This window comes from Micrasema longulum, unplaced genomic scaffold (assembly GCF_059751315.1).
Source record: "Micrasema longulum isolate JH-2025_06_02 unplaced genomic scaffold, ASM5975131v1 h1tg000280l, whole genome shotgun sequence".
NCBI classification, from domain to species: domain Eukaryota; kingdom Metazoa; phylum Arthropoda; class Insecta; order Trichoptera; family Brachycentridae; genus Micrasema; species Micrasema longulum.
In genome coordinates, this window is record NW_028277484.1 from 717,390 (window position 1) to 743,436 (window position 26,047).

The 26,047-nt window shown below is 32.7% G+C and overlaps 1 protein-coding gene across 7 annotated transcripts in view; it reads right to left on the reverse strand.

Annotated features, from left to right (window-relative positions):
• dac (dachshund family transcription factor) overlaps positions 1–26,047 on the reverse strand; it is a 377,714-nt gene that overhangs the window by 151,462 nt on the left and 200,205 nt on the right. For all 7 annotated transcript variants that reach the window (XM_088224353.1, XM_088224357.1, XM_088224355.1 and 4 more), the window contains 2 exons: positions 7,425–7,498; positions 836–1,069 (listed from right to left, as the gene is read on the reverse strand). In XM_088224353.1, the coding sequence (XP_088080479.1) occupies positions 836–1,069; positions 7,425–7,498 (308 nt within the window). The remainder of the gene's footprint in view (positions 1–835; positions 1,070–7,424; positions 7,499–26,047) is intronic.

Sequence of the window (26,047 nt, forward strand, 5' to 3'; positions counted from 1 at the left end):
TGTGTATTAAAACATGTGTTTATGTAATCATTTTATTATTTTATTTTTACTATAATTTAATAATGTACGTGCTTTCACTTTTCATTATGTTGTATCCCAATTAAACACATGGTTCTTGGCCTCATAGAGTTAGAGGGATACTTTATTTTTTTTTGGTAATATATATGTATCGGTGGCGAATGGTGGTTTTATTTACAGGTAAGGTATACAAAATGTCATATATTTGTTCCTACATAGAACGTTCATAATAAAATGTAAGTAATATATACTATAAATTAATATTTTTCTGTGGTTCTGTGTGATACAACAACTCTCATCCATGAAATCATCTCAAACGACGTAACTTCGTGATATATTACATTATATATAAATATATAATATCCATTACTTCAATACATAACTCACTAAAAAAAATAGCACTATGAATTCAGTCGATATTAGGTATTCAATTGAAATGTCAACTGGCCGAATTGGATAGAATTCATAAGTTAAGTATACCTTGATAAAGAGGCTTGTGTAGCTATTAAACCAGTCGGTCGAAAAAATAAAAAACAACTTGGTAAAAAACAAAGTGGTTTTATGTTTATTTAATTATGATTTATGTGTTCAAAGTTCAAATGTGTGTGGGAGACTTATTCAAATTAAAACGACTGTGAGTTTATTTTTGGATATTATGTTTGCAGAAAAGTCCAAACCTGGTCAAAAAATGCATTTAATTATTTGCAAAAGAGTAAAAAAGAATGCATATACGTTCGAATATATGTGTGAAAAAGTACACGATCGTGTTCAAATGACTACAAAGGTGAGTAAGTGCGTAACAAAAACATCCATTTACCGTGATACCGGCCGTCGTGGTCGTCCTTGTCCTCGTGGTCGTCGACCTCGCTGGCGTTGTCGTCGCTCAGGTTGTCGCGGTCGCTGAGGTCGCGCGCGTCGGGCGCGCTCGGCGGCGCCGTGGACGCGTCGCTGCGCGCGGGGGACGCCGCGGCGCCGGGCGGCACGTGCGCCGCGCCGCCGCCGCCCCCCGACTTCGACAGGTTCAGGACAGGACTGTGCCCGTTGGAGGAACCTAGGAAAAGAAAAAAATATTTATGTATTGATATTAATTATATTTAAAGCAATAACTCTGTCTAAAATGGCAAAATATTTTATCAAGTCATTATTTATCAATTTTGAAGGACTGCTTTTATGGCCTCTTAAAAATTTTAACTTAAGTTTTCAAACCTAATTTTAGTTTCAATAGATGCATTAAACATTTGATTGTTTAATATTGTTTTTCGCCATAGCGCGTTTGAACAAAATGTATAAAAATTAGGGGATTTACATAGCTCAATATGCCATAAAAAATGACATTACATATTTAGCCATCTTTCAACAGAATTTTGTATTAAAATATTTCAGCTTGTCATACTAATATTATATTAACAGTAATCAAAACATTACGTCTTATTTTATTGTTAATATTTGCCAATAATAATAAATTAAAACAGAAATAGTGAACATTGTTGATAGAAGAATATGGTCTTGGTATATACCGAGCTTCTGACATGTCAATTGGCTGGTTAAATGCTATCTCTTTACACACTGGGTAAATAACATTCACAACTCATGTATCACTCAAAGTTGGATGTTTTTCTAAGAAAAACAATCTTATGGAGTAGGGACACACGAAATTTTCTTTGAATGTAATATTTAATTTGTAAAAAAAAAAAAATCTGTAAAACAATAATGCATTTAATAAAAAAAAAACATTTTAAAACTGTATTATCAATCAATAAATATATCAACCTTTTATTTTTTTATTTATTTACATATCAACTAACGTTAAGGGACTATATTGTATTGAACACAAATTGTCACACAAATTATTAGAATACCGTCTGCAATAAACGCTTAAGTGTTTTATTTTTATGTTCTTTTTATATAGGTTTTTTTGTTACGGCGTCATAATTTAATGAAGCTAAGATGTTTAACATTACGCTTCATGCTATCGCATAACATGTTAAAGTGTTAAAAGTCATTAAACCTTGTCTCAGTACTACTCAGTACTACTACTCGACAGAGCTCAAAAACAAAACAAAATTAAAAATTCACGTAGAGAGTACTAACAAAACTCTACATAACCCGTGTTGCAATCAATCAACACACACGGGGAATCACTGTAAATTAAAGAAATGAATAACACAGGTGTATACATAGGTTGTGTTAATTAACTCTGTAGAATTTATTCTGGGCCAAAGAAAACACCGCGTATGTTTGTTATTTTTTGTTAATTAACTAATTGGATGGTATGCGGTCATCCCGAATAAAATATTCATTGACCAGGCGTTTACTTTGGGGTGAAAAAGGAAAGAGTAATGAGATCTGAATCCATTTGAAATGTAAAACATTTGTACTGTTAGCGATGGGAATAACTTTACTACGTTCTACAAACGCAATATGTGTATGTTATCTAATCTAAATAAAGATTTGATGTATGTATAAAACAATACATAAATAATTGAGCTTCATGCTTGCATTCATAATATGTTAAAGAAATAACGCTTAAATTAGTGACAGTATTATTAAAGTACAGAATTTTTTATTGTGATGAACAGATAAGGATTAAAAATGATAATTTGAGAAATAAAATTTTATAAATTGTACTAATGAATTTTTCAGGCAATGCAGAATTACGTGTCAACTGTGGAGACTAATGTTTTATTTTCTAAATCTCAGATACGTTAGAATAAACGACGAATTTTCCTGTTAAAAACTTTTTTGTGAGGAGAACTATTTCAAGGAGGTAATTTTTATGTTTAAATTTGGATATGCTATTCTATATTTATCACTAAAATCAAGATCTACATACTATGGAACCTCAATATTAGTGAATTACTTGTCAAACACAAAAGCCCGATTTATTTTTGCCAAGTTCATCATGAATTGTGCTAATTTATGTTTATTTTTTTTTTTTGTAAACAAACAACATAAATATAAATTAATGTATTTATTTTTGTATTTCACCTTTTATGTTTTTGAACTCTCATTTTATAAACGCGTGTTATTGTATGAGCGCGATGAAAATAAAAACGTTACATGACGTTTTTTAATTGAGGGTTATGTAAATGTACGGTTTGTACGTTAAAAAAAAAATCCATATGATATGTGCAATTTATTGTTGTAGATATGTTCTTACAAAATTTGAATGTTTTGTGGTTTTGTTACAAGGTGTTAGTTTATCTATCTATTTTGCGAATTTCTAAGAAAGCATTATAATAACCACAAGCATGGCAGTGTTTCAAAAAGGTACAGGTATGTATCTTTTTCATTTTAAAAAGCATAAGATAAGCAGGAAAGCAACAGACTCTACTTGAGCCAAAGATTTTGCATCTATCACAATTGCCAAACGTGAATGTCGACGATGTTCAAATCTAGTGATACGGTATTATTTTGTTTAACCTAGAAAAATAATGAATGTATTACGATAGCTCAAGATTCATTTGGCCATATTAACAAATGTAATTCAAAATAGTTGATATCTTGTAATTATGATTATAATGTTAACTTTGACGAGTGAAATACGATATATAATTTATAAAAATATTTAAAATTGAAAAAAAAAACATGACCATAATTACTTTTTCGTTTCACTTGTAATGCATTTAAAACGATTTTATAAGATTTTTCAATAAGAACCGAATTTAAACTTAACGCGTCAAATACTAATTAGTTAAATGTAAAACACTATTCAATATGAAAAAAGCCATCAATCATAATTTTCAATATTAAAATAATAATTTCGTAACAAACAATTTACTACTTTTATAAAATACACCTTAGATTTCATAGATTGCACAGCCTGTGTATATGTAATTAAACTTCTTAAAACCTGACAAATCCAACAATAAGAGCGATAAAACAGATAAAAAAACTATCAAACTAATAAAATTAAACTGTCAACCTTAAAAAATATATTTTATAACAAAAAACTTCTACCCAGAAATTCCCTCTACTAATTTGAATACTTTACTTACTTAATTTTTTTTTTATTTAACTGTTATTAATAATGTATTTTTTGTTTTTTTTTTTGTCTTTAGCACTATAGCAATACACAGTATCTCTAGATTTAAACATCCTTTTAAAAGATACATGCCTGTCATTGAAGTGCTGTGGGCCTTGAGACGGGGGTGGTTGTCTGTCAAGGGTAGGTGGTGCATTCTGTAGTAACTGCTGACCCCTATATAGGACAGCGGAAATAGATTTCTCTTCGTATTCAATGAGGGAAGGTGAAATTTCAAAATAAAACCAAGAAATTAAATAAGAAAAAAAACTTATTTTCTAGTACCTCGCGGGTCCATTTACTTGGTAATAGACCTATTGGCGGTAAATTTAAATAAATAAATAAAAAGTTACCACTTTTAAACTACGATTAAATCGAATAATTATTATGATTGTCGGCTCTTTGAAAATATTTAGTCTCTCCTAATATGTTGAAATTATGTATGTTAAAACATGTGATTTTTTTATACTGTTTGCATTTTGACTATTCTATTGTCAACTTAAGAAGATACTTTTGTACGCTCATGAAGTTCTGGTAATATTGACAGTTAAGTGTAGGAAACAAATGCCGTACTTTATTGAGTCGCCGTAATGGTGACGTCGCGTCGGCCTCGTGGTGCAGTGTTCAGCGCGTTTGCCTACCATGCAAGAGGTCTCGGGTTCGATTCCCGATATGGATGACTTGAAATATTTATTAAAAAGGTGTTTTCACACTAGAATATTTCATAGTCCCTGGACTGGTACCTAAAGCTGATCATCTTACCTTCATGTAACAAAAATGATCAAGATACACTGCGATTGGTGTACCAATGCAGTGCCCTATGCATATTTTTTTAAATAATTAGAACAATTTATTTTTTTAAATAATTTTTTTTTTTTTTAATGGTTGCTTACTTCTGCTGGGGAGAAGTGAAGGGAGCGCGGCGCAGTGTCAGACTTTCCTCTTCCCCCTCCTCGTTTTACCCCTGCAGAAGTAAGCAACCATTTGCTTTTTTTGACGTTTTATTTTTAAAAATTTTATTCGTTCTAAAAAAATATTTTAATGGGCCAATATGTCTTCTTGCTCATACTGATCATAGTGGATTCGGATGTGACAGGGTTTAAAGAACACCTTGTATGATTTTTTTTAATTTCTCACAACGACCTTCCAAGGATTGAACCAGGGACCTCAAACATGGTAAACAAACGCATGTAATATCTACTGTTTTTTTAATCCGCCTGGACGTAGACACTAACATTGCTTTCCATATAATTTAAATTGAAAAATATATCCCTTTTATTTCAAACAATCTGAAATCCGTCGGTTTTGATTTAGTTGATTCGGTTTGAAGTTGGATTGTAATTCATTTGTATATGTTACTTGCGTGAGCTAATACACATCGTTGGGAACCAAACCCAGATAATCAATTCACTGGATCGCACACAACCCATCGCACTCGACCGCGGTTGGTTATTAATGACGTCACATTCGTCAGTCGAGAAAGGGCTTCGAGTTCAACTTCATTTCGTATCGCGAATATCCGTCATTCTTTACGTCATGGTCCTTTGTGGTCAGATGGTATCTACTTTATGGTATTTAAAATATATTTACTAATTAATGAAAATAGCTGTTAACTCGTAAAATCCCTTTGCAAACGATGCTGTAACGTCGTGTTACAATAAGTAAAATACGACATATTTTTAAATTCAGATATATAAATTAAAAATATAAAAAAACACTTTTTGAAAGATTTGGGTTCGTATGATTTACCGAAATATTTCAATTTTTGTGACCATTTTCAACAAGTTGTAAATAACTCACTTTTAGAAAATGAGAATCAATTTGTGGTAGAGCGGGGCTCGAACTTCGGATCTCTGATCCGTAAGTCCACGATACTAGGCACAGGACCACACGTAATGTACACGTACTTTTTAATAACTAATTGTCCGTGAAAACATAAAATTGAGGTGTGTTAAAATACGACAAAATATATTTTTTTTAATAAGAGAGATATTGTCGGCGCAACTTAACAAGAAGAGTAAAAACAGTTTTTATTTCTGGAGCGAAGCTATTTTTTCGACATTCAATAAAATTATAATACAACGCTGTACAAATATACTAGTTTTACATACATGTATATTATTTTTTGAAGTCCCTTACACTTAGAGGAAACGCCAAAATATTATTTTTTTACCGTTTGTGGTTTTACAAGTTAGAGTGACGAGTCTTGTATTCTATGCAAACTCAAGTGACATCATAGCCACAAGTTAAATTTTTACGAAAGTAAGTATATTCCTTAAATTCCTAATCCGAGCGGAATGAAGAATACAGTAAGTTCGTCATCATCATTATCATCAAACACTTATCCACACTTAATGGTGCAGGCACTACATTGATACAGCAAATGCACCGCGTATCTCAATCACATGTTACAGGAAGGTAAGGAGATCAGTCGTTCGCTCCAGGTGCCCTCCCAGGACAATTAAACGTTTTGGATAAATCTGCGTTATGCACAATTTCATATCGACCTTTGAGGAATCGAACCCTGGGCTTTAATCATGGTAGGCGAACGCGCCAACCACTACACTTCGAGGCGAACATTTCTCCACTCGATTTCCTTATTCAGGATTTTTACTTGGTTTATTTTTCAATTTATTTTTGTTTTAAAAGAATTCCTCCTTTTCTCTTTATTCCTTTTTCGCATTGAGGAATTAGTATTGATTAAAGGTAATTTATATACAAATACAGTTATTTCTATTTTTGTTTATCTTTAGCTTTTTTTATTATTATTATTTTCTATTGAATATATTTTGTGACTTGAATTATACAATTATTTTATTGATTAATTAGAAGAAATTGCCATTTGGCAATAAGCCCGTTAACGTACAATTTACATTACGTACAAAAAGTTGAATAAAAATATTTTTTGCATTCTTATTATTTACCAAAATATTTCAATTTTGACGGCCATTTTTGACGAGTTGTAAATAACTCACTGTTAGAAAATGGGAATCAAGTTGTGGTAGAGTGAGGTTCGAACCTCGGAACTATGATCCTTAAGTTGACGCGTTCGTCTACCATTCTTGAGGCCCTGGGTTCGATTCCCGGCAGGGTGGACGTCAAATATTGATTTTTAAGGTTTTTAATTTTACTGTTTCTGAACTGGCACCTGAAGCGTAGGACTTATCACTCTGCGTTCGTGTAACAGATATTTGAAAAACGCCGTATTTGGTTTACCAGTGAAGTGGGAAAGGAGAAGGTGAGATGATATTGATAAAATTTCGGAATGTACCATAATGGACGCTTTGAAGAAAATGATATTTTTTTTACCAATATGCTGTCTATAAATCGAAATACCCGGATTACTTTAAAAATTTAATTATTAGTCATGTTTAACACCTACCATTTTGTGATCCTTCTCTCGTTTTGTTGTCTAAGGCTAATGCTCTGTCAATGTCTCCTCTCTCATCTCGCATTCTGAAATAAAAATAACACAATCAATAAATAATTCATCATTTTAAAGCTAGTTATCACAATAACATTTTAGTGTGGGCATTCTTGGCTTCAACAATAGATGTCGCTAGTTTTCACTATATTTTTACTTCTGTGAAAAATCCACGTACTTGTCAAATATAGTGTCTAAACTTATTTATTTATTTATTAATATACACAGCACGAAGTGCCTTTTCCATTAAAAAGATACAAATTTAAAATAATATAAACATTTCAATATAATGTGAAAAACTCAATTAAATTGAAAAGTATTATGTTACATAAATACTATACATAACACAGCGGTATTGTATAAAGAACATATTTAGATATAAAAAAAATAATTAAACAATGTGTGCAGATAAAATTTTAAAAGGAAAAGAATTTATGTATTTTTTTCTTAAAGTGGTACAAAATATAAGTATATTAAATAAAATAAAATTATTTTGTCAATTTTTTTTTTTAAATAGTAATAATAATAACAATAAAAAAAATAAAAATAAGTATACACATAAATATATCTTGAGATATATAACTTTAGAGTAATAACCTAATAAAACCTCGCCCATACGGAGAAAAACCCATTCCATGATTTTCGACCATAAAGTTAGCTACAGATTACAGCAATACAATATGCCGTAGGTACTTGCGTTGAGAATTGTATGCTAACCGAAACCGTCCATGATACGTTTGTTGTTAAACTATAAACCAAACTAAAACCCAACAAAAATTTGGAACGCTTTTGTTCTACGCAAAAGAGCTTAAGGGCTTCTCTAGATAATTATTACTCTGAGGTCTAAACCAAGCACGTATAAAAAATTGAAAAACGGCATGCGGGAATGTGGAAGTCAACTACCTATAGGCAAAATGGTGAATATTACAGTGTGTAAAGCAACCAATAAACGAAGCTGATGATCAATCCAACGCTGTGACCTTAAAGAGTAGGCTAGACTTCCATTTTCTCAACAGACCTCAAAGTCTGTGATATAAATAAATACATTTTTCGTGTCAGTCATATTTTATAACACAAACACAAAAGTACATACATCTATTTGAATGTACCATCCACTTATCCCTTAATTGATTTATAGAGAAAAAAAAAATCTATCGCGTTTCATCATCATCATTTCCTTTCCGCGCATAACGGTGCATAGGGTACTGCATTGGTACACCAATCGCAGCGTATCTTTGTCATTTTTGTTACAATAGTTACAATAAGGTAAGATGATCAGTCTTACGCTTCAGGTACCAGTCCAGTTACTGTGAAATATTCTAGCGTAAAAACACCCTTTTAAATAAATATTTCGCGTTTAGCGTTTGTATTTCTTCCGCGATATTACAGTTTTTATTGAGTTGTGATGCAAAGAACGCGATGAAAATGCTACGGTAATTAGGAAATATGGTCAGGAATAGGGTAGCAGATGTATGCTAAGGAATATTCCATCACAGAGTGGTGAACCGTTCAGGAAAACCTGCCCTCACTACCTCTTAATAGTCCCGCACCCCTGGTAACCCTCAAGCCATTAAATAAATCCCGTTATGATTGCAAGACTGTAATTTTTAACGACTAAATGCTTTTAGTCTTACTGTAAAGATGCCGGGATGATACATTCCCTTGCTTAGGTGAAATTAAAAAAACTTTATATTTTCTTAGTGCATATAAGAATGGATACACCATTAGATATGTATATTTTTACTTATTATTAAAATGGGTTGCATGGGGTTTTTTGTGATTCTAATTTTTGGTAGCACAATTTCCAATTTCCGATAGTTTTCGATTTTTTATAAATGTGATTGTTTTATAAATTTCTATCTGTTGCCTAATCAATTCATTCATTTTCAAATATTTTTATTTATTTATAAAAATTCAAACACATAAACAATTAATTATAAGGCCTACTGAACTAAATATTGTGCAAATTTACAGATTCTCAATAGGTCCACTGCACACATATATTTTGATCTTATAAAGTACTCGTGTTCAAACTTACACCTTTATTCCTTTTGAAACTGTTAATATCGCTTTGTTAAAAAAAAAACAATAATGCCTTAAACCAATGTTTTTTTTTTTTTCTTCTTTTCATGAGTTTGTTTTGTTTTTATTCATAAGTATCCACAATACTTTATATTCAAGTTGAAAAATTATAAAAAAAATTTAATACAATGACATATAGTAAATATTATGTCATTATCATTAAGTAATTCAAACTGAAAAAAATGGTAAAAATTTACGTTTTTATTTACTATATTGCATTCTTCTAATATATTGTATAAAAGTTATTGTCCTGATGAAACTAAATTTAATTAAACTTGAGGTAGGTAATATGTCTACAATTTTAGTGATCTCACCCCGCGGGGTGCACCTTATTGCAACCGGATTCTTGGGATGATATTTTGTTATGAGAAAAGAAAAGGCTATTAAATAATCCTTCAAAGGAAGTTAGGGGTAGTGATCTGGATGTATGGTTTACTTTGTAAAAACTGAAATTACAGCCATATCAATCATACCGGTACTAAATCACGTTTTTTATCGATACAACTTTAAAATTACGGGATCTAGACCATTTTAGACAAAAAAAACCTTAGTTTAATTGCAATCGAGAATCTAATTTATAATTTAACCCAAGGGGTATTTTAAACAGTTTTATCTTGCCACCTTGTATAGCGATAAAATATATTTCGTTTGTTCATTTTCTTTATTTTTAAAATATTTATCGTCTTGTCATGTAGTTGTGAGTACCCTGGGTATTTCGTGCGGGTATAAATAAGTAAGAGATTTGATTTTGAAAATGCAATCTCTCAGGCGAATGTGAGGTAAAACTATGTACGATAGATGCACAAATGTTGAGATCCGTACATTATGTAAGGCTGAGACAAGCATTATCGACAAAATCAAGAAAGGAGCTCTGCGCTGGTTTGGACATGTAGAACGAATGGACAGCGAGAGAACGGCTAAGAATATTTACAATGCGAATGTTGATGGATGCAGAAATAGAGGAAGACCGAGAAAGACATGGCATGACCAAATCCAACAAATACTTAAAGATGGACATGTCAAAAGTCGGAATAATCGGCGCGCGTGCATGAGAAGATGTATGAATGTAGAGGAAGCGAGATCTGTATGCAAAGATAGGGTGTTGTGGCGTTCTATCCTCTCTGCCTACCCTTACGGGGAAACGGCGTGATGGTTTGTTTGTTTGTTTTTGTTTGAGATTTTGATTTGCAGTTTTTTCAAATTCCATTTTTTACGGTATTATTTCGTTAGACAGCTGCACCCTGGACTGGTTACCTTAACATTAAGTTGAATCGGGTTGTGGTCCTGTGGCAAGTGTCTCGGGCTCACGGATCAAAGGTCCGTGGTTTGGTTCCCACTCTACCCCAACTTAATTCCCTTTTTCTAATAGTGAGTTATTTACAACTCGTTGAAAACGGCCTTAAAATTAATATTTGGGTAAATCATAAGAACGCAAATATTTCTTTTTTGTAAAAAAACAAAAAAGATGCAGGCCTGGAAAAGCAATAAATTGTTTTAAAAGTACGGATATGAATAATTTTACAAAGTATATAGTAAAAAAAATATTGAATAAGATGTAATAGTCGTGTAGGACATTTGACGCCATAATAAACCAGTTATTCTCTACCCGAGAATTATAAGATTTTTCATTAGGTATAATAAAACAATTAACGTATGAGAATTTTATTTAGTTTGGTCATCAAAACAACCCCCAAGTTAGTCGATTTGAAGAATTGATTTTCTTGTGACCACAAATATGAAAAGCCTTCGAGCTATATTTAGAAGGTAAACTAAAGCAGCTTTCAAAGTTCGTCTATGTTTAGATGGCGAACAACTTTTAACGCGTATAGGTACGCAGTACCGACCCGCCACCCCTGGAACTCCCCCGCGAGAGAAAAGGGTTAAGGAACGCTCCCGACCCGTAAAATGTTCCCGTGAAAATAATTTATATTCAAATACAGCAGCCACTGACAACTTGATTATGATGTCTGATATAATTTATTTTTACTGGGGGATGGCAAAAGCTTCTTCTATTGCCAAAGTAAAAGCTCTATAAGCGGGATGGAGGCTTTCCCTCGAAGGTCCGACTCTCTGTGAAGTGAGCAAGGGAATTTGCATTTCATAGTTGAAATTTATTTCCATTATTCAGCGATGTTCTGTTCGGGACCAGGTACCCGGTTGATGTTGCGGCAATTTACATTTAGACAAGTCGAATGAATAATAATTTTCTTTTAAGTTAGCCGCGGCCTCGCGACGAAAAAATGCACTCAGAAATTCGAGGACTCCCTATACTTGATTTTTTTTATTTCGCACCTTAAAAAAACAGTCAATTATTTCTAGCAATAGTCAAAACATCGAGACTGAAAACCAACGTGTCATTAAAAACAATATCCCCTCGTCTCATTATAGAAGTGTAACATTTCAACAATACGATTGATGGAAGCACACAACGCCTTTTGGGCCATTCACGAATGCTATTATGAAGCAGATTGCTTTTCACGGGAACTCGGTGCATCAATCAAAATTCGAAAACTTATTTTTCCATATCTGATTCTGAGTCGATAATAACAATAATAGAACGAGAATCTACTTAAGCCTCAATGGGATCACTTTGCAGTCGAGGAACCATTAATCAAACACACTTAGCAACTACTGGATTCAGCTCGGCATTAACAATAACGACCAAGGCTGGTTTCCGATTCCATATTTCATTCTCTCGTGAATACCAATTCGGTAGTAAGGAGCTCAGCGGGTTTCTTGTTGGAGCAAGTAGGCTATGGTGCGGCGTAGCCGTCTCGAATACGAATCCATTGTTAGAAGCAAACGAAAAAAACGTATTGTATCAATCAATGTTAAATTGAAATGCCTTTTGTACCACACTCGCGAAGGAAGAAACCCCGCTGTTTAGTGACTATCACCCACTCCGAGTTGGGTTCTACCGTGGTACCACGCATTATCCTTCTGTTTGAATTTCTTAAGGACTTAAACATTCCTTTTCTTTCACGCCTGTTTGTACAGGATAGATTTCCATTCAAAATACCGAGAAATTTATAATTGAAACCCAATCGAAATATTTTAATTGATACCTAACATAAATACATTGTAATCTATTTTATTTTATTTCCACGTTGATTTATAAAATATTTTTTGATAAAGTCCAGTCATGCGTATATTTTTTTAATGTCTGTACATTTTAATATACACTGATAAAAATGTCAGCATTCGCAACGATATTCCGATACTTGAACGGGAACCGAGTATTTTTGTAAACATCGATGAATGTAAATAAATGTGATGCACGCGTGTAATATATAATAATACGGTACACTCGCACGTTCGTAGCTGAGTTTTTTATTAAAACTTGATCGTACGAACGTTGATCCTTTTGAAATTCAGCCCACCATATACCAAACAAGTAATTACGAATGTTATTGAAACATATCCTTACGATTTCCTCAATCACTGCCTGTCAGAACTCCTCAACACGAGGAGTGTTTCTGAAGCCAATCAAACACTAGTCGGTTCGTAACATGTACGTATAAGTGTGTATACTTACGTTTTGCTCTAGGATACCCAACAATATTGGAAACAGTTAAGTTTAGCCAACATTTATCCAACATCTTGAACATTTCTCAAGATGCACTCGTGTATAGTTGAGGGATTGGTTTTGATATGGCTTAGACAAGGATCGTATGTGTTTTGGAAAGGTCACCCGCTATATCTGTCGGGAGTTCAAAAGTTATTATAATATATGAAATTAGTTCTGAAGTTCTAATGAGAATCCAATACCAGTTTGATCATAATTATATTGTGGGTATTCAATATCAAATAACATACTTAATGAAAGACAGTTAGAGATATGAAGAAATTAAATTGATTACCAATTGATTTATACGGGCTCGTAGCACAATTGCTCGGCATTTTTCCCAAGCACGGGGATCCCGTATTTGAATCCGAGTGAGGTAATGTACAATACAAAAATTAAAATGTAACTTTTCTCAAACTAAGTGTGCTGTTCTGTCATGCTCCGCCATAATTTGATATTTTGATATGTTGTGGTGCAAAAAAAAACAGAATACGTTCAAGAGCTACTTTAGCGATAATAATGAAGCATTTCTTAAGATTTTTTCAACCCAAAAAAGTTTAAAATATTTATGTCATGTAATCGCAAATAAGTCATTTAAATTAAATCACACATGCGAAACGGTACTAACGGGGGATTTTGACACATCTTCAAGGAGACGGGTCCCTGTGTTTTGACAGGATTAAGCACCTTACAAGAGCCCGGAACCTACTCCGACATGGGGAGGATTTGTAATAGGGGTGGAATTAGCGGGGCAGGGGGTTTCTCGTGTACAGTGGGAGGGTAGAGAGAGACGCGAGAAGGGTTGAACCGCTCTACGGGGATTGAAAGATTCAGCTGCCGAAAGCTACTGATTGAATTTGATAAGTCTTTACGGTCGCTGGAGACAGCGTAACTAAAACTTCGTTCTATACTAATTAATTCTAGGAAGACTTTCTTAATGTATTTATTTAAGAACCTGCATCCTAATAGTGATCAACCAACAAGATGTGCTCATCTACGAACGAACTTATAAATCGGACTCCAATTAGAATATTCACTTTTAACAACGACAACATATTAAAAATCGAAGGATTTTTTTTAAAGCGGTACGTAAATATTTTTTAACAAAAAACACATATTTTTAAAATTGAAAATTTTTACCGGTAGTGGAATTGTACTTGATAACCTTCCCTGTTAGAAAAACTCGCGGATTGAATCGAGTCAACGAAATTGACGAAATAATACGTCGAAAGTACAACCATCACTTGCTTCGAAAGAAAACGCCAAAAACGCCTAAAAATACCTCTGGGGTTACTAATCGAATAAAAATATCAGTTGGGGTTGAAGAAGAAAAGAAAAAATAAGAGGGGGAGTCCCGAACCGCCGACCCCTCAAATCTACTGTCAATATATTTCCGAAACCCATAAGCCAGTTGGAGTTCTTTTTCACACCGGAACACGGCAGATCCATCTTCCGCGGTGACAGCTATATCGCGCTAAGCATTTTAAGACTTTTTTGTGACTAAATGACACCTCAGAGAAAAGGCATATTCAAATTTATCGGGGAAACGCAATGAAAGGAAATTTTATACTAATAGCTTTTTGAAATGTTCTCCACAATACATTGTGACAGTTGAGAAAATTGACTTTTGATTGATCATTAAATTAACCGCCCTACGTTCTCACAGCACTTTCGAAGAATCTGTTTCTACTCGACGAAATGCGTGGCGCGTTAATTTTCAGCTATGTTTAGAGTTTAAGAACTTTAAATGGATACATTTTGCAGGCCATAAACAACCAGAATGCACGTCTGCGAACTCGGTGAAGTTAGCTCGCTGCAACAATAAGAAGCCGTAAGCGTCGCTTTCGAGACCAGAGTGCAGAGAGGTATCTACACAGTACGTAGCACACAATGCTTGGAAAACGAGTGCAGGCTGATCGTAATATAGAGATCACGCTCCCCGCTATACTACCTATCCCGCGGAGAGGTACCAGCCACCAGCCACCAGCCACCCGCCCTCACCCACGGGGCTAAATTACCGCCAAAGGGAACCACAATGCCTCAAAAGTATCGCGCATTTCTAATAAGAACCCTACTCCTTTATACGGCAATATATTTGCTGCAAGCTCTGCCCGGAATACCCCAAATGCCGAAATTAAATCTTGAATGAAATTCGAAACTTTATTTCGCATAGTTACAGCACATATAAGAAAATTCTACTCAGACACAAAGCTCCCGTTGTATGATTATGATTTAAAGATACCATTTCGCGAACAATGGACAAGCCGTCGGGAGAATAATGCTTCGTCCTTTTCTAAAAAGCTTCCCGTTGAGTGCGAAGGAGAAAGATGGGACGCGGGATTCAATTTATCTTTCGTAGTGTACTTAGAATAGGAAAAGTTTTCTTAGTATTATCTGCACATGCTAGAATGGAAGTTGCAAACCTCTTACTCCATAGAATGTTATTTATTATACGGTTGTATGGAAATTCGTTGTATGTAGAAGCTTCGAGTGAACTTTTAAGGAGAGATACACGAACATAAGTATAAGAAGTATTGCCCCGTCTTCAATATATCTTTTAAAATTCAATTTAATTTCCCTGTTCTATTTTACAAACTGTTATTAAATAAGTATTATTCGGCGGATTAATAGTATTCGGCCTTTCGTAACTCGAGGCAGATTACTAATGGCCAGACGGACTAACTCTCGTTTTATGGACTCCAAAATTTAAGACGGGTTTAATGATTATGTAAAACGAGTCACTTGTCAGTAAGAACTTGTTACGATATCAATCATCGTTATTATTGTATCGCTCGAAAAAATACACCTAAGGTTCACCTCTTCTCAAAAACAAAATATTACGAATCGTAAAAACGATTAATTTACTTTATTTAATTATATATTAATAATATATACTATTACTTAGTTTAACAAAAAAACAGAAAGTCATTTCACACTGAATAGTTTATAAAACAGTTGTTTATCAATGAAATGAAAGTGATTTAAGCAAGAATCCTCCTTACATAAAACTAGAAAATTTGTTAGACGAAGCCTCTTTAGACTTAGATAATGAACGTTAAACTTCGAAACACGAGCTCTTATCAAATGTGTTCATCTTATATCTTGTTTCTATTTGATTCTAATCCATCATTGTTCCCAGGAGACTTAAACTGTAGATACGAAATAGTAAGTTAGATATCTAAAAGATTCATGAACTGGAAGTACACTAATTAAGAACTTATTAAGTTTTTATAATCTGTAGGAGTAAAGAACAAAAAAGAGCGCGGTTTACTATTTATCTTTTATTTTTATTTATTAAGGAAAAACAACAGTTGTTATATAAGAATACAAAATATAAAAAAGAATAAACACATCCAGTTAAAGTTTTTTACAAATATAATGAGAGAACATGTTACACAGTAAAGAGAAAAATAATAAATTATAAGAGACATGAGAAAAAAAGAGCTCGTAAGAAGGTTAAGGGATGAGGAAATAGAGTGAGAGGAGAGGGATTTCGATAATATAGTTAACCAATTCAAAATGTTGATATTATAATAAAATAAACATAATTAAAGGAACATAGACTTATTACAAACTGACAAATGTTTCATTTTACAGTGTCTCAAAAAGCTTTTTTTTTAAGTCACAAAATTTTATATTAAAAATATCTAAATGGGGACAAAGTAAATTAAATTTGGAGCAGCTACAATAAATAAACGAGCTTTGAACATATTTTTTTAGGGCAATGAATTATAAAAAAAATGAACTTGTCTTGTCGACTTTACGGGACAATTGATAAAAAAAGGCTCTAAGAGATATGGACTATCGAAAAAATTGTTTAAAATTTTGAAGAGGAAAGACAGATCATCAACTTTATATTTTTAAGTGCAGAGTAAATGATCGTAAAACAAATGTCATATTTTATTCACGGGTTGCGCGAAACGCAGTGGCGCTGCGATGCTAAAACAATTTATCTCATTACAAGTTAGAACATCGCTGCCAGATGGTGCAAATGAAAAAAATGATTTCGAAGAAGGAGGCGCGAGGCGGGCGCAGAAAGAGTGCCAATGACAAATAGCTATTTAACTCGCACTGACGCCGACGCCGACGTACACGCATTACGTGGAATAAAAGTTAGGAATTTGTACTGCTTAGTGGCAAAGCTAGGGGAAGAACATATAAAAGTAAAAAAGCGCAATAACATGATGACTGCTGAGATGGGATCATTTGTATAGAAGAGACAAGCGCGGGGGCGACAGCTTTCACGAAACCGCAGTTGCAAAAGAGGGGTAAAGAAAAAAGACAGTTATTTAAATTTGAATAATATAATATGGGAAAAAATTACATCACTTAATGCCCCAATAAAAGTACACTAAGCGCTGGGAATATTAGAAGAAGAACAAGAGATAGAAACGGGGGAAGAGACTAGAACGTGGTTGGAAATATAAAATCAAAAGGGAGGATTTTGTGTGTACCGCGACTGTCATTAGGCCGCCTTCGGGGGACCAATATTACTGCAATGAAGGACAGATTCTAAAAAATAAGCACCGAAGTTTTTTTATGCGTTCAGGGAGGAGTATTACTTGTAGAAATGTGGAGGTAATACAATAATTTTAAGTGTTGTAATGAAAATACAGTTGCCGAGAACAATGAAGGGAAATTCACGATTTTATGTCTTTAATATCGAAGTTCATGCGTCATAAATTATTGTACGATTCGGTAGAGGTGAATTTTAATATGTACTTTCCCCGTATGATGTGTAATTATACTTATATTACGCTTTAATTATCATTCATGTTAATTCGGTTTTAATTTTGAATCCATTGTCTAGTGAGAGAAAAGGGTATTCAATTGTCGAATTAATGAAAGTTAAGCATTTTGTAAACGATTAATAGATTTTTTAACACTATTCGTACGAAAACCTATAAAGATATCATGTAATATTACAATACAAATTAATGCACTTTAAATAATTGTTAAATAAATCATTTTAAAACGTCACGGGATAATGAACCAAACTTATCTGTTTGTTGAAAATATTTCGTATCTACACAGATCATTTTATATCGTGTTAGAAATAAGTGATTTGACAGTTAGTGACAACAAATCAACAAAATTAAGTGACTCAGCGATCAAAAGGCTCCGGAAGAGAAATGTCACCCAAAAAAGGTACATAATTATTAAATCACAAAAAAATTCTCACCTTGAAGTGGTCAACGAGAGTCATTGAGATTTGATCTTGATATTATTAAAAATACAGGTACGGATTATCATTGAAAAATATCTACATGAAGCATTATTTTTTCCAAACTTTAACATGATAGATAATAATGTTGCTTTTTCTTTTAATTACACAATATTCATCTGTCATTGAACCCGATGGTACATAGGGTAATTTATTGTTAAACAAAATGCAGCATATCTCGATCATCTGTTACCGGAAGGTAAGGTGATCAGTCTAACGCTCCAGGTGCCAGTTCAAGGACAATTAAATAATTTAATGTAAAACCACCTTTAAAAATAAATGTTTCATTCGAAACATCCCAGGTATCGAATCCGGTACCTCGAAAAGCATGGTAGGCGAATGTGCCAACCACTAACCTACGAGCCGGACTTTTCTCCACTCAAATGTCTTTTTTCAGGACTTTTACCTGAGAGTACCATTGAGACGAAAATACTTGTCAAGGATTGTGGTTATATTACACACACACATAACGGTATCCTTTTTCCGCCCAGACACAGAAAAATGTGGTTTTATAAAATATTACATAACCTACATGTTATGAAATAACACAAGCATTTGTTTTTTAATCCGAAAATTGTCAAGTAATTTTTCCTTGTTTTGTAATATAAAATTAACGTATTAAGATAAAAAGTATGTAACTCCCTATTATATCGCGCCTTGTGTTGGACATCTAAATGCCCGAAGATCCTAACTCCCCTCCGATAACATCTATCTCCGACGCGTCAGATAAGGGATCCGATAGAACTTTTTTATTGTTTTTTTTATATTATACGTGCACTAGGTACTTCGGCCGGAATAATGTGTAAGTATTGTGACTGGACGTGTAACACATTGGGACCGAAGAATAATACTATCTACTCTAGAAGACACAGACAGGTCATTTTTCAAACTATTGACAGCTTATCCACGATACAAGGCAGAGACGGATTAGACATTTTTCATTTATAAATAAAAATCATGATTTAAAAAGAAAATAATAAATAAATTTCATAACAATGTTTTGAGCTTGTCCGAATTTTTGTAGGCATGGACTGGATTGAACTCCCTCAGGAATCTGTTAACATTAACATATTACAACAGAGATTAAGAACATTTTAGAGAAGGTATTAAAGAAGTCTAGGTATCTACACGGCTTATGACCTCTCATTGGCTGGTTTAAGTGGCCACTTTGCACAATGTATAACTTTCACCATTCTGACCTTTTTTTTATTTTTTATTTTATTTTAACAAATAAAAATACAAACATAATTGTTTTTATATTCCCGCAAAGCCGAGGCTTGTCTGAGGGTTGCATTAAATAAATATATTTTTTTAATTTATAAAAGGTATGTACATTGTTTAGTAATAGATGAAGAATATAATATATTTATCATGCACACTTAAGTTTCAATTGCTGTTTTAATAAGTTTTTGACTTTTAAAAAAAAAAATGTATTTGGGTTTTTTTCCTCTCGATTTTCAACAGGTATTAAATAAAGAGTTTAGTACTACACTCCCCATTGTTCTATCTCCATTTGAAAATCCATATTCCTTAAATTCTTTCATTTGTTGATGATTGTGAAGTTAGAGAGCTGAAAACTTTATTCATGTCGATGAGAGTCATCTAATTGAATTATTTCACATATATACTAGGCAACGCCTGAAAATTGTATTTTTTTCAATTTCTATACTTTCTTATCCACAATATTATGAGTTTGCCCAAATTTTTGTAGGCATGGATTCAACTCCCTGGGGAGCTGTTAATATTGACACATTACAACAGAGATGAAGAACTTTTTCGAGAAGGTATTCTAGAAGTCTCGGCATCTACAAAGCTTATGACCTGCCACTTTACACACTGTGTAACATTAACATTCACATTTCTTCAACTCTTCTATCAGTTGACTTTTGCGAAGTAAAAGCGCTAAAAACTGAGAATCAATGAAGGTGAAATTTATCCTAAACCTAAATAAAGGTTTCAGCTCTTTAACTTCAAAAACATCAACAGATGAAAGAATTAAGTTAAAAAATAGAGTGGAATTTCGTCAGCCTCGACGCAAATGCGCCAACCACTTGGTCTACGAGGCTGACTTATCCCCACTCTATTTCCTTTTATGGAATTTTACCTGAGAGTAGTCATTGAGCCAAAAATACTCGTTCAGGGTTCTTGTTCTATTTTTCAAAGAACTGTATTATTAATCCGCCTGGACACAGGCAAAAGACATATAATTTACTATATATTTTGTAATTTTTATTTTGGTAAATAAATAACGTTTATTTTTATACATTTAATACAATACAGGCTTTTACACGATGGGGAACTTTAGCCCTACGAGAAATTGGATACAAAAAATGCACTTAATTGCACTGCAAAGTTTCTCGAAAATGTATGAAAAAAAATAGATAAATGATTTTGATAAAAATGAACTTCTTTGAACGACTTTACTAGTTCTCCGAAATCAACCAATGACAGAGTGCCGCGATACATTTCCGGTTACCGAGAAGCTAACACACCAATCGAGACAACTCACCGTAGAGAACTTGCGACGTCACAGGTGGAGTAATTTCAGAAAAAACGGACACAACAACCTTTTAATACCCAATATATAATTTAACGCTGATTATGATCTTTAAAAAAAAAAAAACATTAATCGTACAACAAGGCTAAAACACTGATCAAAATTTATTTGGAAAAATATATTAACGGATTCGTTTAAGGGTTTGATTTTAATATTGAGGTAAAATAAAGTGCAACTAAATAAACGCCAACGCAACGGAAAAATAAAGTTTATATAATATGTGTCAGTTTAATTTGTTTTGGTCAGAAAACTTAAAAACAGATTAAACATTAATCGTTTTGAATTATAACTGTCAATTTTATGTTAAAATAAAGATATATTGACTTGCAGTAGGTACATAATTGGTGCAAGATGCAAACGAAATGCCACTTACTTTTATAGACAACATTCTTTTACTGTTTGAAGAAAATAAGCAAGTTAATTGCTTGAGCTGCCAAACGTCACTTTTTAAATTATGTTTAATGAAATCATTACTATAACTGCAATACATTTTCAAAAACTCCTGAAAAAACCTGTTTTGCGTATTCCGCGAATTATCTCGTGCTTGACATGCGCTTGGTTACTTCCAAAACCTCCTATGTACAAAAAACCCGATAGCTAAAAAAAGTTTTCTTTTTAACAAATGTTTTTAAGCTCCTGGTAGGTATAGTGGTCAGCGCGATTGCCTAGCGTGAAAGTCGTGAAGTCTCCGGCTGGATTCGCGCGATAATTATTGAATATGTGTTTTTACAAAACAATATTTCATAATGGCCAATATAGGGCGATGTACATCATTAAGTCTGAATGAGGATGTAATGAGAACTTATCGATAAACATTTGTACACTTTAAAATTACTGTTGATAACAAATTCTGTATTAAGTGAAATTTTTATTTTTATCCACAAAAAATCAGTAATTAATAAATGTGTAAATAAATAATGAATACAAAAAAAGTAAAAAAGCAATGACTCACTCACTCGAGCAAGTATTTTAGGGCATTTTCCGAAATTATGCTTTTTATTTGACATTTAGTATTTATTTTATTCAACGTTAGTAAACATTTGCTTACAACTACTTACTGATTTTTCATATGTACCGATTTCGAGAAGTTATCATATCTTCATCAGGACACTAAATATACTAACATGCAAATCACACTATACACCTTCACCATAATAATTGCGCAATGCAATACACGGTGTCGTATTTTTGTGTTTTATATTTTAGTGTAACTACTATGGTAAAGGTGTTTCGTAGGAATTGCATGTTGGTTTAATTAGTATTCTGACGTTGAGACGGGTACGTCTCAAAACTGGTAGATATAGAAATATCGGTAAATGGTTATGAACAGATATTTAGTTATTGTTTTAAATATTTGAAATATTTTATTTTATTGTCTGTTGTAAATTGTTTTCTTTTGTATTAAAAAAAATATTTATGTAACTTTGGAAAATAATCCTTAATATAGAAAAGTATATTCAATTGAAAATATAAATCGATAAAGGCGTTATTTTGAAAAAAAAATCAAATGTACTTTTTCACATAAATGAAGATTTGATCCCTTTTACATAAAGCCAACTACACCATCAAAAAGTAGCAGAAAACCGATTTTGAGATTAAATAAAGGTGTTATTTTATTATTGATTGTACTGGAGTTATAAAATTTAACCCAAGATATTGCTAATTTTTAGTTATGTCGCATAACACCTTTATCCACTCGTGTGTTCAATTAGCTTGACATTATTTCAAGCAATATTTTTATGTTGGAGATACGAGCATTCTGCGGTAAGCTGAGACCATTCATTTTCCGTTTGTTCCTGGCACAATCGTTGAAAGAAGGGTTAACCACATAAGTGCAAATATAAATGTGCTTGTACACGAAGACAGCGCATGTTGGTACGTAGTAATATAATTTATGGACGATATGTATAACAAGCAGACTAATTTTGACTGTAATTATGTGAGCAATTTAAATAAGTAAGCGGGATCCGTGTTTACTTTACTGTGTGTAAGTACTAAATATTCAACATTTACGTGGCAGGAGACTGTTACTACTTTTCATGACCTGTCAAAACATGTAAACTGTAATAAAAGCGACAGTCAACTGTCATGGTAGTGTTAAATAAATGCTTTTTGTATTTGGTAGGTCCAGAAATCAAACCAAGACTGGAAAAATATACGCTCTAGGTTGGCGGTTCCCATTTTTTCTGGATATGAAACCTTAATTGATCTACCTTTTTTGACGAAACCCCAACTTGACAATAAAAATTTAATTGGAAATTTATTTATTTAATTGGGCACTTTATTGCCGGCAAGTTTAATTTAATTTTAATTAATTTCCATTTATGATTTTTATGTGACAGCATTTAAAATCACAATGTTATGTAGAAGTCTCCAATTGGACTTTATGGTATTTATTTATTATATAATTATATCTTATAAATTTATAAATGGCTGTTAGCTTTCCAATGAAATAAAAAATGCAAATAAATAAATCAATGTTGTAATGTTAAAAGAAAGACTATATTTTTTTATTGAAATCCATACTGCTCCCATTTAATGTGAACATTTTTTTTATTTATTTATAATAGCACTTAAATCACGTTTATTGTCGACGACGATTTATTGAATACGAAGATCTGGAGCGGCATCCAGTCTAGATTTGAACCCGTTTTTAGTGTAGGCGTAAGCTGAAAAGTCAGTCTCATATCGGTAAGCCGATACAAATGGAAGCAGAACCACAATAGCCTTTTCAACGACTGAAGGGTTTTCATCTTTAAATCCAATCCAAAAGTAATTCAAGTTTGCATCAGATGATTTGAGTTTTTGTTTTGAAAAGGATGAATTCTTAATGTCAATCAAATTCCTATGCCTTGACACAGTTAATATTGATGCTTTGGTCAGATTAGCGAATGGATTCTGTACGCGTGGGCGGCATTTTTCAAAAGTATGGCTTTTTATTACAGCCTGTTTTCTACAACAATTTGCTCTTACTCTCGGAACTCCTGTGACCCTCTCACGGAACAAGAGGGTTCCACGGAAGACCTTTAAGAAACCGCTGTACTAGATACTCCAATTGGGATCCAATGTTCAAATATCTGATGATTTTTCTTCAAAAAATGATCAAAATTGTTTTGGCGCACCTTTTTCTGGAGTTGTGGAAAGGTGGTTGTGTTGTCAGTTGAAGAAAATGATGACCTCACTCTTTCGTGACATAGGTCGTAGGAAGTGTAAGAGGTTGATGCATATCGCGGATTTAAAGTTTATACTGGCTAGTGATAATACATGTTTTTTTAAATAATAAAAATAAATAATTACAGAATTCACCTTTATTGTGATAATTTAGGTATCCTTTATACATGTATATAATGTACTTATGTATTAGAGAAAGGTTTAATCAGTGTCAAAGATGAAGACAACACGATGAAACTGGTCAGTGGTTATTCTAAAATCGTCAATTCAACGACGCATTGCTTGATTTTTATTTCTTTAATAAATTATCCGTTATTATTATTGATAAAGTGCCGATTATTATGATGTGATCATTCATCACTTAAACCACCTGCAAAAAGCAGGTTAAAAGCTTTGCTAATGCGTAATTTTATAATTATCACAAAAAATATTTGTTTCTGTTGAGATTTGCGGTCAAACATGGTGAAGAATGATGTTTGAGGTTCGAAATTTCGGTGATTGATTTTCAATAGTTTATTGTGTCTGGTTGAATTATTTCTACCAGGAGAACAGCCCTTCAAAGAGATCCGAGAATACGACGAGAGCGTTTTGCATCGAAATCTGCATAACAGAAGTTCAAACACGACCACCATGCGGCGGATGTCAGTGTAAATATAGGAGGGGGGGCGGCCCTAGGGCGGGAGAAGACACATTTACATATCCAAACAAAAAACCCGCCCACACCAGGACCAAGTCAGCAAGATTTTTTGAGTGGATTTCTCTACCACGGATTGGATTTTTGTCCCAGTGGCGGTACATATTACTCGCGAGTGGAATCAGCATTTTACTAGTTACGTGTGAGAATGTTATAAAATTTATTTTATTTCACAAGCGCCATGACGCAATATAATTGACATCGTTTTATTTATACACATAATCATCATTTTAATTATAATCGTCATAGTCATTTTCATCTTCAAAGACATCGTCATTATCGTCTTCAACCTCATCGTCACTAAAAAAAATATATATTCATATTCTACAACAAATTATGTTTTTTTTTTTTTTAATTAATTAATTAAACTGTATTAACCCCGTAATAAATAAAAAATAATGATAAAACTTATTCACAGGATGAGATATTATATCAAAACATAATAATTAATACAATTGCAATATAAAGTAGTTAAACTAAATAAACATAAATAAAATTTACATTTATTTAAATCTTCAAGTATAAGGAATAAGTACTTGGCAGATTTATTGCTAAAATCAATATCTTTTAGCCATCCAAAAAACAAACTAGTTAAAGGAAGAATAAAAAACATTATGCAAAATCACTCGCAAACGAGTGGAGGCGTATAATAAAAATAAAAAATAAAAAAACATTATGTGGATAAAGAGAGAAAAAAACTAATAATAATTAATAAATTATGAAAAAACAAGAAGCCAATTTATTCATTTTTTAATTCAGAAATAGTGGAAATTAAGAAATTATAAACATTAAAACAATAGTAAAAATAGTAAAGGAACTCTTTCTCTAAACACTAGCATCTTGCTCCATTAGAGAGGTATAAATGTTAAATGTAAAATTATTACAAGATGTTTTTTTTATAACATATACTAAATAGGTAAAAATATTATTAATGTATTTTTTTCCATTATTTTAAAAACAAATTAAATTTAAATAATGAAGAAAGCATCAGTGTTAACAAATAAAATATTAAGGAATAACTTTTAATCGACGCCTCTTGAATATAATTTCAGATGATCCATTACACTTTAAAGAAGTGTTACTTTTCGATGTTCCATTCTGAATCCATAAAATGCACGCCCTCTTTTCTCTTCTTGGCCCTCGAAAAGGAATTATGTTAAATATCTGACCGCTTACCGATTTTATATTATACTCTCAACTTATCGGAATTATTTTACACAAATCTTCTCCGGATGACTGTGAAAAATTGGAACTCAAAAACAGTTATCGGCGAGAATTATGCAGGAAT